Source organism: Delphinus delphis, chromosome 10, assembly GCF_949987515.2.
Source record: "Delphinus delphis chromosome 10, mDelDel1.2, whole genome shotgun sequence".
Classification (NCBI taxonomy): Eukaryota; Metazoa; Chordata; class Mammalia; order Artiodactyla; family Delphinidae; genus Delphinus; species Delphinus delphis.
The window spans coordinates 47,465,362-47,480,639 of record NC_082692.2 but is presented as its reverse complement, the minus strand read 5'-3'; the positions used below and the strand labels follow the sequence as shown (position 1 = coordinate 47,480,639).

The 15,278-nt window shown below is 35.7% G+C and overlaps 1 protein-coding gene across 1 annotated transcript in view; it reads left to right on the top strand.

The window, feature by feature from the left end:
- SLC4A7 (solute carrier family 4 member 7) overlaps window positions 1-15,278 on the top strand; it is a 123,438-nt gene that overhangs the window by 71,462 nt on the left and 36,698 nt on the right. Inside the window, exons 7-12 of the mRNA XM_060022070.1 lie at window positions 310-678; window positions 5,019-5,134; window positions 7,008-7,165; window positions 8,754-8,841; window positions 10,478-10,624; window positions 15,069-15,175. Coding sequence (XP_059878053.1) covers window positions 310-678; window positions 5,019-5,134; window positions 7,008-7,165; window positions 8,754-8,841; window positions 10,478-10,624; window positions 15,069-15,175 — 985 coding nt within the window. The remainder of the gene's footprint in view (window positions 1-309; window positions 679-5,018; window positions 5,135-7,007; window positions 7,166-8,753; window positions 8,842-10,477; window positions 10,625-15,068; window positions 15,176-15,278) is intronic.

Here is a 15,278-nt window from a genome sequence, read left to right as displayed (position 1 = left end):
TTAAAGCCACACTATTGGACATTCTCATTACTAACAGAATATCGTCCCCGACCATCTATCATTAGCATTGTTTTTTATTTTTTGTTTTGATTTTTGGATACACCTTCAGAGAACTAATTACAGTTTAAGGCATTTTTCAGTGATTTTCTAATATTTAAAAATCTGATTGTTATACTAACCCTGATAGCATGAATTTGAAATTTTGGATCTTTTTTAAACCTTGCAGTTTATGGTGTAAATTGATATTTTGTGTCTCATTTGTCTTCTGCAGTGAACTTCATCACTTTTCATTTATTTGTTTTATCTCAGGGGAAGGCCTTTCAGCCTCCCGCCACTCTTTGCGAACAGGTCTGTCTGCCTCAAACCTTTCATTGAGAGGAGAATCACCTTTATCTCTTCTTCTCAGTCATCTTCTTCCTTCTTCAAGAGCTGGAACCCCTGCAGGCTCGAAGTGTACAACCCCAGTACCTACCCCTCAGAACAGTCCTCCTTCCAGCCCTAGGCTCAGTCGCCTGAACTCCAGAAGTTCCCAGCAGAGGCAGCTTCAGGCCCCAGAGCTACTGGTTTCACCTGCCAGTGACGATATTCCCACAGTAGTAATTCATCCGCCTGAGGAAGACTTAGAAGCACTGCGAGGCCAGGAGCAGAAGAATGAGGAAAATGTTGACATAACTTCAGGCAACTATTCAAAGTCCTCCATGTGTGGTGCTTTCTGCCTCTAGATCACTTGCACTTGGAATGCCTTTCAAGCACATAGCTTTAGCAGCATACATAGATAATGCTTATAATTTATTTTGACTTCTGCATGTTTTTTTCTTTATAGTGTATTACAGAGAAGGATAGAATTATTTAAAATTTTAAAAAGACTCCAAATAAGACTACACATAATTTAATTTTTTTTTCAAAAAATTTCACTGAGATTTTACAGGTCAGTGCATTTGAATGGTTCAAAAAATGTAGACATTTTTACAAGTAATCTTTTAATTTGCCGTGATTAAAAAAATGGTGGCTCTTCTTGTGCATTTCATTCCATAAGGTGAATGAACACATGGTTTACATAAAGTAAAATGAGGTGATATGCCTTTTATCTACTATTTGGTGCTTTTGTTCAAGGAATGCAGTATGTTTTAACCTTCCTAACAAAAAATAGAATTGAATGTTCTTTTTCTCATTTTGTCTCCTGGGATCATCATTATTTCAAGACTAGTTTTATAATTTGGCATAGACTTTACTTGTCCTTTATTTAATGCCATATCTATTTTTAATCCTAATTCACCTTGAAATTTTCAGGACTAGAGTTCCAATAGTTGTGGCTAGGATATATTTCTATGTGAATTAGAAAAATTATTTCTTAGTGCATAAAAGGTTTGTAACTGACTTAAGGGTTATTATATATTATTATAATTTTGGCTTTTCCTCTTATATATTAATTATATGTATATTTATACATATTTATCTTTCTACCCAATTCATATAAAGAAGTATTCTTTTTTTTTTTTATTTTGCGGTACGCGGGCCTCTCACTGTTGTGGCCTCTCCCGCTGCACAGGCTCGGGACATGCAGGCTCAGCGGCCATGGCTCACAGGCCCAGCCGCTCCGCGGCATGTGGGATCTTCCCAGACCGGGGCACGAACCCATGTCCCCTGCATCTGCAGGCGGACTCTCAACCACTGCGCCACCAGGGAAGCCCTAAAAAAGTATTCTTTAGTGACTATGTTTTACTGACAGCTAAGCATCAACGTGACATATGAACACTAACTATAGTGGTTTTAATCACATAATTATTATCACATTTCTGCATAACACTGAATAATATGTAACGCTTCAATAGTAGCTTATAGTTAGTAGCCTGTTTGATGTGTATAAAATTTTGTGTAAGTTGGGTGGATATACCTATTTTCAGAAACTCAGGCTCAGCTCAGCTAAGTTAAATAAATTCCCCTGGATCATATATCTAGTAAGTGACAGCCCATGTCCTCTGACTAAACATCCTGTGTTCCTACCAGTATATGACCAACCAGCCTCTCCTTCTCTTTATTGGCTGTATCCAGACATACTAAATACATTTAATCAAAGCTCATTGTAGTTGCCAAAAAAAGATGATACTTTTAGAAGTTAAAAAATAGAAGTTTTATGGTTAAATCATTGTAACATTAATTATGATAGTACTTATAGTAACCATTGTTTCATAGGTTGTCACACACAGTGATGTGTACTTTTCAAATATCATATTTCTAATTTGTCTAACAATTTGATGAGTTCATGTTATCGCTGTTTGTAAAATGAAGAAAATTAAGACTTAGAGATGTTAAGGTTATACCGTAAATGACCAGAGCAAGGACTTGAACCCAGATCCACATACAACAAAATCTATAGTATAGAATTTAATTGTAAATTTTAATACTCTGTGGAAAAGATAGAGTATTATATAATGAGGTAACTAAACAAAAGAAAAAAATCTAGAAATAATTACTCAGAAATAACAAACATTCTTATTTTAATTAAAAACGACTAGCAAGGTTTACTACTTTTCTTGAACAAAAATGACGTCAAAGTTACTTCCCCTTGCATTTGTTTTTACCTATATCTGTCAGTAATACTGGACAGTTCTTGTTTTACCAGTTTCAATGTTATCAGTGATAAGGGACTATAAATTTAATATGGGAAGGAAGGGATGTACAGGTTCACAATGGCTTATTAGGTCATGTTGTTAAGAGGATAAAAAGAGCAATTAACTGAAAATTGAGGGACATGATTAAATTATTTCCCCCTCTGCCATTAAGTATGCCATGAGATTTATTAGCCTTTCTGAAGAAAAGAAATTAGAACGTAGGGAAGAGGGAATTTCTAAGGAAAAGGGAGAGCTCATAATTACTGTTTAAGAAGACATTTATAGGAGGAATGTAATTACAATAATAGGGGCAACTCTATATTATTCCTTGCCTTAGTTACCTTTGCTGCTTAGAGCAGCTGGAAACTCTATAAGTTTTCCTGAAGTCTGATGAAGAAGGTGGCCTTGGCATCATTTTTGAGAGACTAATGTCATAGATTTTTGTGGCACGGGGTCATGATTTGTGAATATCTGTAGTAAAAAGAAAAAAAGAAAGTGGTGTTTCCCAGTAGTTATTTTTTGGAGAATAATTATGTAAAAGACGTAACTCACTTTTAGTGTTTGTAACTGTCTTCTGACTCAGTGTTTCTCACCTTCGGCACTATTGACCTTTTGGGGTGGACACTTCTTTGTGGTGGGGGATGTCTTGTGCGTTGTCGGATGTTGAGCAGCACCCTTGGCCTCCACTCACTAGCCGCCAGTACACTCCCTAGTGGTGACAACCAAAGATGTCTCTAGACGTTGCCAGATGTCTCTGGGGGGCAGAATCTTCCCCAGATGAGAACCACTGCTCCAAATACTTCTACTTTCAAACTTTTAATGACAGAAAACTGATATCTTTGATTTCTGTTTCTCTAGGTAGCTTTGCTATTTTAAGAAAAAGAATGTAAGGCACAATAATAGATTTACCAGGGTATGATTTTTAAATCCCAGTACTGATTGTATACATACTCATATTTGTTTTTTCTTTTGCTCAAAGCAAGTAAAGTCCTTCTGAGTTATTTGTGCTAATGATAGTTTTAATTTTGGGGAATTTACTCATTTAATTCTGAGCTGTAGGAATTTACTGTAGGAGCAGGGATACTTCCTTAACCTTTTGAGGAAATAGCTTTAACTTAGCTGAGAGTAGGAAGGATTGCATGGAGAAGGCAATGGTGGGATCTCTAAGGTGTGCCTGGCATGCTGACTTTAACAGGTTCAAGATGACCAGGTGAGCCCATGACTTCACGTCATCTCTTCTGGCTTTGTCAGTATTGAGTTGTATATTATTTCTTCTTCCCATTCTACTGTATCCTTGTTTTCCCCCAGAGCCTTCTCCCCATTCCACTCTTCTCCCCAAAATCTGGTGCCTGGGACTGTTCTGGGAAGCTGTGCCTATGTTTTTTTTTGGTTACACGTTTGCAGGTTGGATGCATTTAGTAGTTAGCAGTGTGTGTGTGTTGATGGTCATTGCAGTTGCTGCCAGGGCCTTAATGATACTCTTCATTTTCTTGTGTGGGAGTTGGTGGAAACCACTGAAAAATACTGGTTCACTTTTTTTTTCCACTTGGGCATGTATTTTAATAAAGGAATGGACTCTATAATGGAAGTGTAGGGACAAAGTTCAAAGAAGAGGCTAAAATGGTGATAAATTAGTTAAGTTTTAGGAAATAGTTTTTATTTCAGAATTGTTTAATACTTCTAGGGAATGAGCACATGGCTAAGGGGATTGCGCATACTTTTTACACTGAGATTTTTGGGTCAGAGTGACATCCTAGCGTAGATATTTAACATAGAAGTGGGTATCACAAAGGTCTTCTTTCACTAAGTTTAAGCAGTAAACTCAAATGACTTAAAGTTACTAGTGTATGTTGTATTCTGTAAAAATGAAAACTCCCTTAGAGGCATTGAATATATCTGATATGCTTAAAATTTTGGAACTCAATTACGAATATTAACTTTAAAGTTTATAGGATCTAACTACAAACAATTTAATTGAACTTCTGTGGGTCACTAGATTGTCTTGAGTGGCAGAGTTAAAACTAAAAGTAAAGACTGTTGTAATTGTCTAGTGCATCTTCTCCTGTGTGTCTATTGGATACCTTGAAAATGGATGCCCTAAGTATTTCTAGTGGTGATCAGACCCAGGTCTTCTACCTTCTACTCACTTTTTCTCTTTTTTCAAAAGGCCACCATTTTTGTAAATGCCAATTATATTATTTAAAATGTTAAAATATATAGCTTCATTATTGCTTAAAATGTTAATCTACTCTTGCTGGTATGGTACTAACACTTGGCACCTTTTTTTTTTTTTTAACCTAGCACATTTGCTTTTAATAAACCATCACTTTCAGGATATGAGCAGATTCAGGTTACAAAGTGAATTTTCTCCTTACTAGTTTGGAATTTGTTTGTTCTTAAATACAGGTATTTTGGCCTCTCCACAGTCTGCACCTGGAAACTTGGACAATAGTAAAAGTGGAGAAATTAAAGGTAATGGAAGTGGAGGAAGCAGAGAAAATAGTACTGTTGACTTCAGCAAGGTAATTCTGTTACTAACTATACATTTTCATAGTCATTTTTACTGAGAAAATTGTAGCAATGTGGCTTTCTTAACATTGATTATAATAATTTTTTAATAACTGGTGCCTATAAACCTGCATGTGATGCTTATGATATGTTAATTTATGATCAGAAATTGTGAGAAAGGTAACAGTCTCATAGCACTTGAATAACATTATATCTTACTAGTGTTAGAAATTCTGAAAAAAGAATATATGAATAATATGGTATTTTCATCTATACCTACCCATAGATATCATGAAACTTCAGTACCTTTTGAATTACAGTCGTTTGTTCTGGAGCTACTAGAAAGATTAATTCTGGTAATGATGTTATAGCAGTAATGATTCAGCTTTTTCTCGGCTGTAATGTGATCCCAGAATTATTGTCTTATGGTGTCAGTACTTTCTGGAATGTCACTGGGAAACATTGGTGCTTCCCCATGGGTAGGTAAAGGTAAAGGCATGGATTTAAAAACAATTCACCTATCTCAACTATGATTTTGAATTGTGGTAGACGAGTATTTAAATGAAATATAAAAAGAACTTATTTCAAAAGAACAGGACAAAAAACTACAAGTTCAAATTACAATTGAATTTAAAGCATACTTTGTGAGTACTGCCCCTGAATAATTGATCCCCTGTGGCCATTGTAAATTTTTTTATTGGTATTTACTATAGGATACGATGTCAGACTTTTAAGATTCATTTTTTAAGCCTTTATCTTATGATGCAAATTCTATAAATCACATTTTGCAGAAAAGGCATTTAAATGATGATTTGCGGTATAGCTTTGCTGAGCTTTATGCTCTAAAATTATAAAAAGCTTTGCCAAAAAAAAGCCTTGCTTATGGGACATTGTACTGTTCTAAGTCGATCATATTTTTACTGGTGCACCAATTATTTCAGATGAGTGTAAAGTGTTCAGTAACTAAATTGCAACGAATAAATTACTATAGTTTAAGTTACAGATCTCCTCTAGACATGGCAGATGCCATTTACTTTTGTTCCTCTGTCACAGTTTTCCTTTTTTTACTTGGTCTGTCCTTGTGTACACCTCCTTATCTCCTGTTGGGCAGGAGTCTGCCTCCTGGCACTGTAGTTGTGGCACACTGGGTGTGGGACTCAAGAGGCCCGCTGTAAGTGCTGGTTTTATTTTAATAGATAGCCCTGTAAGTGGTTGTTTAGTGCCTTGTGTGAAACTGCGTATAAACGAAGAAGTTGCCATACTTTGATATTATGCTCGTAACCTTTTCTTTGTAATTATACACAGACAACTGAATTTGATTATATAGCACTACCATATATGTATACCAATTATGGCTATTTTAGTTTTAAATAAACATAACTTTTCCCGCTTAATGAGAATACTGGGGGATGCCCAGAGTTCTTTAAAATAAAAAGGACTTATAAAAATATATAAAATATAAAGGAACTAATTGATTTCTAAGATTAAACAATAGATAATAATTAAATGAATATTTTTAGCACTGTGTATAATTTCATGGACCACTGTTAGCTTGTGAACTATATTTTTGTCTTTAATAGTTTTTAATGAATACTGCTATATTCATTGAAAATTTTCTCTAGTTTGTATGTTTGGTAATTTAGATCTCTGAAGTAGTAAAGACTATGACAGTAAAACAGTTGGGAGTATTGTTTGGTAGATGTGTTTTGCTTGCTTTTTTGTATTTGTCTTTTGTATTTGTGAGAATTTTGGCATTTTTACATCCTTTAGATCACCAGTTTTGATTAGCAAATAGTAGTCTTAAAAGCATCTTTTCTTTCCTATTTCCCTCTGGTCTTATTAATACCATGCACACTTTATTTTTAATTATTACCTATTTGTCACTAGGTTGATATGAATTTCATGAGAAAAATTCCTTCAGGAGCTGAGGCATCCAATGTTCTGGTGGGAGAGGTGGATTTTTTGGAAAGACCTATAATTGCGTTTGTGAGACTGGCTCCTGCAGTTCTTCTCTCAGGGCTGACCGAGGTCCCTGTTCCTACAAGGTAAAGAGAGGGTTAATTCCAATTTACATTCTCCCAGAATGTCCAAAATCTAAAAAATTTTATTCACTGAAGGAACATGTTGCTTTATGCAGCATAGCAAGCACAGGGAGATCGGCTCGGTGCTTTGGGATGACATAGAAGGGTGGGATAGGAAGGATGGGAGGGAGGCTCAAGAGGGAGGGGATATGGGGACATGTGTATGCATGTGGCTGATTCGCTTTGTTGTGCAACAGAAACTAATACGGTATTGTGAAGCAATTATGCTCCAATAAAGATCTGTTTAAAAAATTGATAAATTTAAAAGCTCAAATTATAAATTAAAAAAAATACATTGGATTTATATTTTTACAAGAAGTGCGGTATCTTGGGAGCCTTGGTTTAAAAAACAGTTCATCATTTTAGACATAGTATGTTCTGTGCAGGCACTGAAGTCAGAGAGAATGGAACTGAATCCTTGCTCTGCCACTTTTTGTGGGACGGTCAAGCCAGACTTCAGTTCTCTAAGCTTTATTTGTAAAATGAGGGTAGCAGTACCTCACAGGGTTGATTAAATGTAATAATGCCTCTGAATTAGGCAAAATGCTTTGTTCTGACCTGATCAAATCTTCTGTTCAGTATACATTATAAGTAAAAATTAAAATGGGGGTCATATCCTTACGAATTAGCAAGTTGTGTTATAAAGGGTTATCAATTTGTTAGCTACTGATTGTATAAACTTAATTACAAATGAGAATAATTAAAAATATTTTTTTCTTATTCATATAATAGTAAACAAGAAGAATTAATTGCAGCTTGATTGAAATATATGTGCCAGTTCTTAATAAGCTTTACTGAATTGCATTAACGGTATAGTATTAAGATAAATGAGAAGAATAATTTCATAGATTCACATTTAAATTCTTACAAAGCAGGAAGCTGAATACTTCCAGTTTGGATTATTGTGAATATTAATATTTTACTGTAGTGTGAACAATGATATAACTAAGTAGGAAGTTAAGTAATTTTTATTTAGTCACTATAAATAAATTAAAATCAAATAATAAGAGGTTTGATGTTAAATTTGGAGTTGTAAATAAAAATGCTTTTCCTTCCAAAGGGATTAGTCCCATATTTACCACATTAGTGTCTTTATCCAGACTGTAGTTTGAGGGATCATGGATTTCTTGTGCATACTCTTAGCTATTTTATTAAGCCAAAGTAAATACTTAAATGGGATTAGTATTCACTTTATTTACTAATTTACTTTTTTTCATCAGTACAGACCAGAAAAAATTGTTACTCAAAATTCAAAAGGATATCGAAGATGGGAACTTTTAATGTAAAACACCAATTCCTTAAGTACTTTTTTACTCTAAGGAAGATGAAAAGTAATAACTTGGTAGAAAGTTATTTATGAATGCCTTTCGTAGTTTTGTGATCTGTTTTCATCTGAATAGAGTTCCATCCTCTTTTCAGCCATTGGTGTGTGAGGACGGAAAAGAGGTCTGAGTGTTGTTTCTGTGTTTACATTTGAATGATTTCTTTATGATTCCTAGATTTATGTGTGTATGTTGTTTATGTTTAAATCTGTGTTTTCATGTTTCCTTAGGTTTTTGTTTCTGTTATTGGGTCCTGCAGGCAAGGCGCCACAGTACCACGAAATTGGAAGATCAATAGCCACTCTCATGACGGATGAGGTAATTAAAATGCCCTTTGACATGGACACTAATTAAAAAGCATATAATGCATATTATAGTTCTCCTTTCATAGTGAAGCTTAAAAAATTGTCCTTGTTTGTCTTTACTATTTTATCTCATATTCACTATTTGCCTTTTGCAAGGTCTTTAGGACCTTTCTGTCAGGGATCAGTGGATACTGTTTGGTTTCCTCCCTCCCCCCCCACCCCAAGTTGAAATTATTGACCATCTTCTTGACATTTTGAAATTTTCTTCATCCTGCATTTCAGGATATTGGTTCTTTGGGTTTTCCTCAGGACTTTGTGTTTTCCCCTTTTTTCTTTATAATTTCTTGCTTTTGCGGACTTCATCTTTGACCATGGCCTGTATTGATCAGGACTTTGTCTCTTTGGGAGAGAGCTTTATAGTCGGGTACTTGTTAGACATCTCTGCTTTGTGTCCCTAAGGCATCTGAAACCCCACATGTCTGAACTGACCTCCTTTCTCTGTTCTGTCTCAGTCAGTAACCAGATTTAATTGATTTTACCTTTTCTGTGTATTTTGCATTTAATCTACCATCTCCTTTCCATCTGCACCATCACTTCTCCCTCCAGCTTAGACTCTCTTACCTTCTTTTCTTTGGTGACAAAAGTGGATCATATGGACCTTTCTCTTACAGTATTTTCCTCTGTACTATCAGTAATATGCAGATTTGAATAAATCATTTCCTTGATCCAGATGTATCAATGACATCCTATTGTATATTTGTTTAAATTTAAAATCTTTACCGTTGTCTTAATAGGGTCTGCCTAATCTAGCCTCTGTACGCTTTTTTTTTGGAAATTTACATGCTATGACTGAGTAGTCACCTTTTCTCTACCACTTGCTCTGTCCACATCAGCTTCCTTTTTGTTCCTCAGATGTGCTATGCCCACTGCTGCCCCTGGACATTGCTGCTCTTCCCTTTGCCTGAGTGCTCACTCTACCACCTCCACCCCACCCTATGCATGCTTTGTCCCTCATTTCAGACAGATTTCTCCTGTAGTGTTTCCTTCTCTAAGAGACCTTCCTTGGCCACCCAGTTCTTCCCCATCAGCTTCCCTTCCTTTACCCTGCTTTATTTTTATAGGCACATTTATTATTACCTACAGTTGTGTATTTATGTAATTACCTGTTTCACTGTCTTTCCCCCTGAGTTCTTGAGTGTAGGGACTTTGCCATATCTGTGTCCATAGTGCTCAGAATTGTGCCTGCCAAATAGTAGGCACTCAGTAAATATAAATCATCAAATTAGTTATTTAAGTAAGATTGTTAGCATACCCATGATTATTCCTTTAGGATAAATGACATTAAAATGTCATAAAAGTAAATGATGCACCTACAGTATTATTTTATTCTGTATTTATTATTTCCCAAGTAAAATATTCTCTTTTTAAAAATTGTTGTGTATTAACACATCACTGGTTTCTTTTGTTGTTTGTTACTCTTAATTCATCTGGTAATACTAATAGTGGGTTATTTTTTAAAGTTATTAGCGAGAGTGGGAACAAGAGTTAAGGTAATTATGTAGAGTTATGATATCGAAAGTGGATTACTATGTGTAGAATTTTCTTTCAGCTTTACAATCCTTTTACTCAATATGTGTATTTTTCTTTAGATTTTTCATGATGTAGCTTATAAAGCAAAAGACAGAAATGACCTCCTATCTGGAATTGATGAATTTTTAGATCAAGTGACTGTCCTACCTCCAGGAGAGTGGGACCCTTCCATACGCATAGAGCCGCCGAAGAGCGTTCCTTCTCAGGTGAGAATCCACACAGTACTTCTTGGTTTATACATTTTTAAAACTCAAAAACTATATGAAGAACTACTCTCAAAGAAGTTGTTCCGCACTGTGTCCTGTTTGCCTTCTTACCCCCGTCCCCACCTCCTGTGGGTCACCATTTGTTTTAGTTTTTTGTTATCCTTCCAGCTTTTATTTAGTATGGGGAAATATGAACATATAGTCTTGTTCTCTCCTCTTTCTTACCAGAAGTTAACATCCTATTTGTAGTGTTCTGCACCTTGCTTTTCTCATGTAACAATATTTCCTGGGGATCTGATCATAAGAAATCATAGAAATACTCCTTCTTCCTTTCCTCACAGCTGTGTTTTATTCCAGTATGGATGCACCATAGTTTGTCCTGTTTCTGGTGCAGGTTGTTTTCAGTCTTTTGCTATTACAAACTATACCGTAGTGTTCATATTGCCATTTTAGTCTTGTGCAGATGTGTCTGTCCGTAGGATGGATTCACGCGAATAAAATTGCTGGCTCACGTGGGAATTTATTTATAATTTTAGCAGATATTACCAGAATCTCCTCTTCAGGTTGAACTGTTGTGGACTCATTTTGGTGATGAATGAGAATGCCTGTTTCCCTACAGCCTCAATAGCACAGTGTGTTGTCAAACTTTTGGATATTTGTCAGTCTGATAGGTATCATTATCTTACTATATCTGGTATTTTAATGTGGTTTTAATTTGCATTTCTGTAATTAGTCAAGTTGAATATTCCTGAATATTTTTTGCTCATCACCCTCCATCACTTTTTTTAACATTTAAATCATTTGTTGATCCTTTTGAATTTATCATGACGTATTATGTAGAGAATGCATGCAGTTTGTCTTTTTTCTAAATTGCAGCCTGGTTGTCCCTATTTATTAAAAAGCATTTCTCCACTTGATTGGTGATGTTCTTTATCATTTATTAAATTTCCATATGCATTCAGGTCTGTTTCTGGAATTTCTTTTCCAGTGGTCTGTCTATTCATGGACCAATTTCACACTTTAATTTCTGAGGCTTTTTGTTATATTTTAATATCTGGTAGGTCTGCATTCATTCTCAACCTCTCTCTTACTCTTGTTTTTCTGAATTTTCTTGGCCATCTTTGCATATTTATTTTTCACATGAGCTTTAAAATCAGCTTTTTACTTACAGAAATAAGATGTGATTTAAAAAAAATTGTGATGGAAATTAAATTTCCAAATGAACTGAGGGAAAGTTGACATCTTTATAATATTGAATCTATTCAAGAACATGGTACATCTTTCCCCAGTTGTTTTCCTATTTCAAGTCAGTTTTTGTGTCCTTAAAGAATATTATAAAGTTCTCCTTATCTGTGCCTTACACACTTCTTGGTGAGTGTATTCATAAGTATTTTATCTTTGTTTCTATTATAAATGAGATCTTTGTTCCATTATATCATCTGCTTGTTGCTTTATATATATATATATATATATATATATTTATATGTATGTATATACACACACACATATATATATATTTATGAAGGCTATTGGTTATTGTATATTTCTTTTGTATCCTGCTACCTTTCTTAATGCTTTTATTGTATGTAGTAGTTTTTTAGTCATGTAATCTGCAATAAGAGATAATTTTATCCCTTATTGTGTAATTCTTATACCTCTAACAAGTTTTCTGTTAATTGTATTGATTAAAATCTCTAATAGTTTTAAGTAGTAGTTGACTTTAAAGGGCATTTCTTAATTTTTTCCTGATTGTAGTCAATATTCCTAGTGTTTCTCTCATTAAGTTACTGTCTTTAGTGCCAAAGTACACATTTTATCATGTTAAGAAAGTACCCTAATTTCTGTTTTATTGAAATTTTTAATATAAGTGAATGTTGAATTTTGTCAAAGGGCTTTTTAGCATCTCTGGAGATGATCATATAAATTTTATTTATCGGGCTTCCCTGGTGGTGCAGTGGTTGAGAGTCCGCCTGCTGATGCAGGGGACACGGGTTCATGCCCCGGTCAGGGAAGATCCCACATGCCGCGGAACAGCTGGGCCCATGAGCCGTGGCCGCTGAGCCTGTGCCCCGCAACGGGAGAGGCCACAACAGTGAGAGGCCCGCGTACCACCAAAAAAATATATATATATTTATCAGTTATCATGGTAAATCTCATTAATAGGTTCTTTAATTTGAAAGCACTCTTGCATTGTTGGAATAAGCCAACTTGGGCTTTACAGTGCCTGTACTCTTTGTCTAATGTTTTATTTAAGTTGTTTGCATCCTTTGTTTGTAAGTGATTGGTATATAGATTTTTGTGCAGTCTTCACATTTTGGTATCATCATTATTCTTGTTTCATAAAAACAAATTCGTAAGTTTTCCTTTTTCTGTGTTCTTTAAACCTTAAGTGGTTTGGAATAATTTGGTTCTGAAAGTTTGAAAGATTTCTTTATTAAAATTTTCTGAGCTTAACTCTTGTGTCGTAGACTTCAACAACTTGCTTATTTCTTCTGTGGAAATTGGTTTGTGTAAGCTTTCTCTTTTTTCTGGAGTCAGTTTTGGTAAACTGTATACCATAGAAAATTACCTATTTTCTGGTGTCGATTTTGGGAAATTATGTTTTTTGGTATATTACCCATTTCATCAGAATTTTTCATTTATTTGCAGAGGGTTGTGTTGTGCAGTCTGTCTCTCTCTTTGTACATATATTTCTTATATATATGTAAAATTTATGAAGTTGCTCTCTTGTCATATCTTTGGTTGTATATTAGCTAATAGTTTATCATATTTTTCCAGTAGAGCAGCTTTTAAAATTTATTTCAGTTCTCCTTTTTAAAAAAGTATATTGTGGAGCTTCCCTGGTGGTGCAGTGGTTGGGAGTGCGCCTGCTGATGCAGAGGACGCGGGTTCGTGCCCCGGTCCGGGAGGATCCCACATGCCGCGGAGCGGCTGGGCCCGTGAGCCATGGCCGCTAAGCCTGCGCCTCTGTGCTCCGCAGCGGGAGGGGCCGCAGCAGTGAGAGGCCCGCGTACTGCAAAAAAAAAAAAAAAAAAAGTATATTGTGTTTTGTAACTCGATTTCTGCTTTTAGCAGCTTTATTTTATTCCTTTCACCATCCTTCAAAAGATTTTTTTCACATTTCCTGAATTAAATGCTTAATACACTTATTTTTATTCTTCCAGTTTTCTTAATGTAAGTGCTTCATTTTCTTGAATGAAGCTTTTGCTGTATCCCATAGATTGTGGTATATAGTATTTTTCTTTAGATTTGTTTTCTAGGAATTCTGTAATTTTGTTTTCCCTTTCCCCTTTGAGCTATGATGTAAGTTAGTTTTAATTTTGACATTTTCTTTTTTTTTTTTTTTTGGCGGTATGCGGGCCTCTCACTGCTGTGGCCTCTCCCGTTGCGGAGCACAGGCTCCGGACGCGCAGGCTCAGCGGCCATGGCTCACGGGCCTAGCCGCTCCGCAGCATGTGGGGTCTTCCCAGGCCGGGGCACGAACCTGTGTCCCCTGCATCGGCAGGTGGACGCTCAACCACTGTGCCACCAGGGAAGCCCCAATTTTGGCATTTTCAAATGGTGATCTTATGATTATAGATAAGTTGTGCTGCTCTATAAATACTGAACATGTGAACCAGGGAATTTAAGTCTTTAGTTGATCCAGAGTCTTTGATCCGGGGGACCTCCTAGGATAAACACCACCCCCAACCTCGTCTTTTTCTTTCTCCTCTTCCCTCTCCCTTTCTCTTTGGTCTCCTCTCTCTCCCTCTAGCGGTCTCCCACCCACCCCAACCCAAACCCCGCCACCCACCCACCCCCCCTGCACATGCGCGCATATGCGCGCACACACATACACACACACACACACTTTTTTTAGTCCAGCAACCTCTGACCTTTGGAGGTAACAAATTAAAAGCTCACTCTGGTGAGGAGGAGGAGATCTTTTATCATGAGAATAGTACTCTTGAATTTGTAATAAAACTTAATTGGAAATTGATTTTTATGAAAATTTGTTTAATAACTTGTGCTACTTATGTCTTAAGGGAAGTATTTTAAAAAGGAAAAAAATAGCATTTACTCTTAATGTAAAGTGTATTTTTTCTATAGTTAACATGAGTAAGATTTAAAAAATTCTAGTTGGAGAGATGCTTTATTGGATATTTCTGCTTCTGTTGCTGAGTAGTAATTTGAAATGGGGTGTGTGGGTGTTTTATAGTTTATCTGATATTAGAATATAAAGCAGAAGAAAACAATATAAATTTGAAATATTAATAGAGACAAATTTTAGGTTCTATTTCAAAGTACAGTTTCTTTAAAGTGGAAGTTTACGTTAGGAAGCATTTTTTTCTAGGAATACTGGTTAGATATATAATCAGTATGATATCTCATGTTCCCTCTAATTGAAGATGCCTTCTCAGCTTCCTTAAAACAATTCTGAAAATGTGTTTTTTGTGAAATGCAGGAAAAGAGAAAGATTCCTGTATTTCCCAATGGATCTGCCCCCAGCTCGGGTGAGACCCCTAAGGAGGCCCCACACCATGCTGGGCCTGAGCTACAGAGGACTGGACGGTGGGTACAGATACTGATACAGTGTGGGTGTCTTTTAGGGGCTAGAGATTGATTTGATGGAAAAGGCATAAGCATTCTTTTTCTTTGCAAATATTTGGAAAGT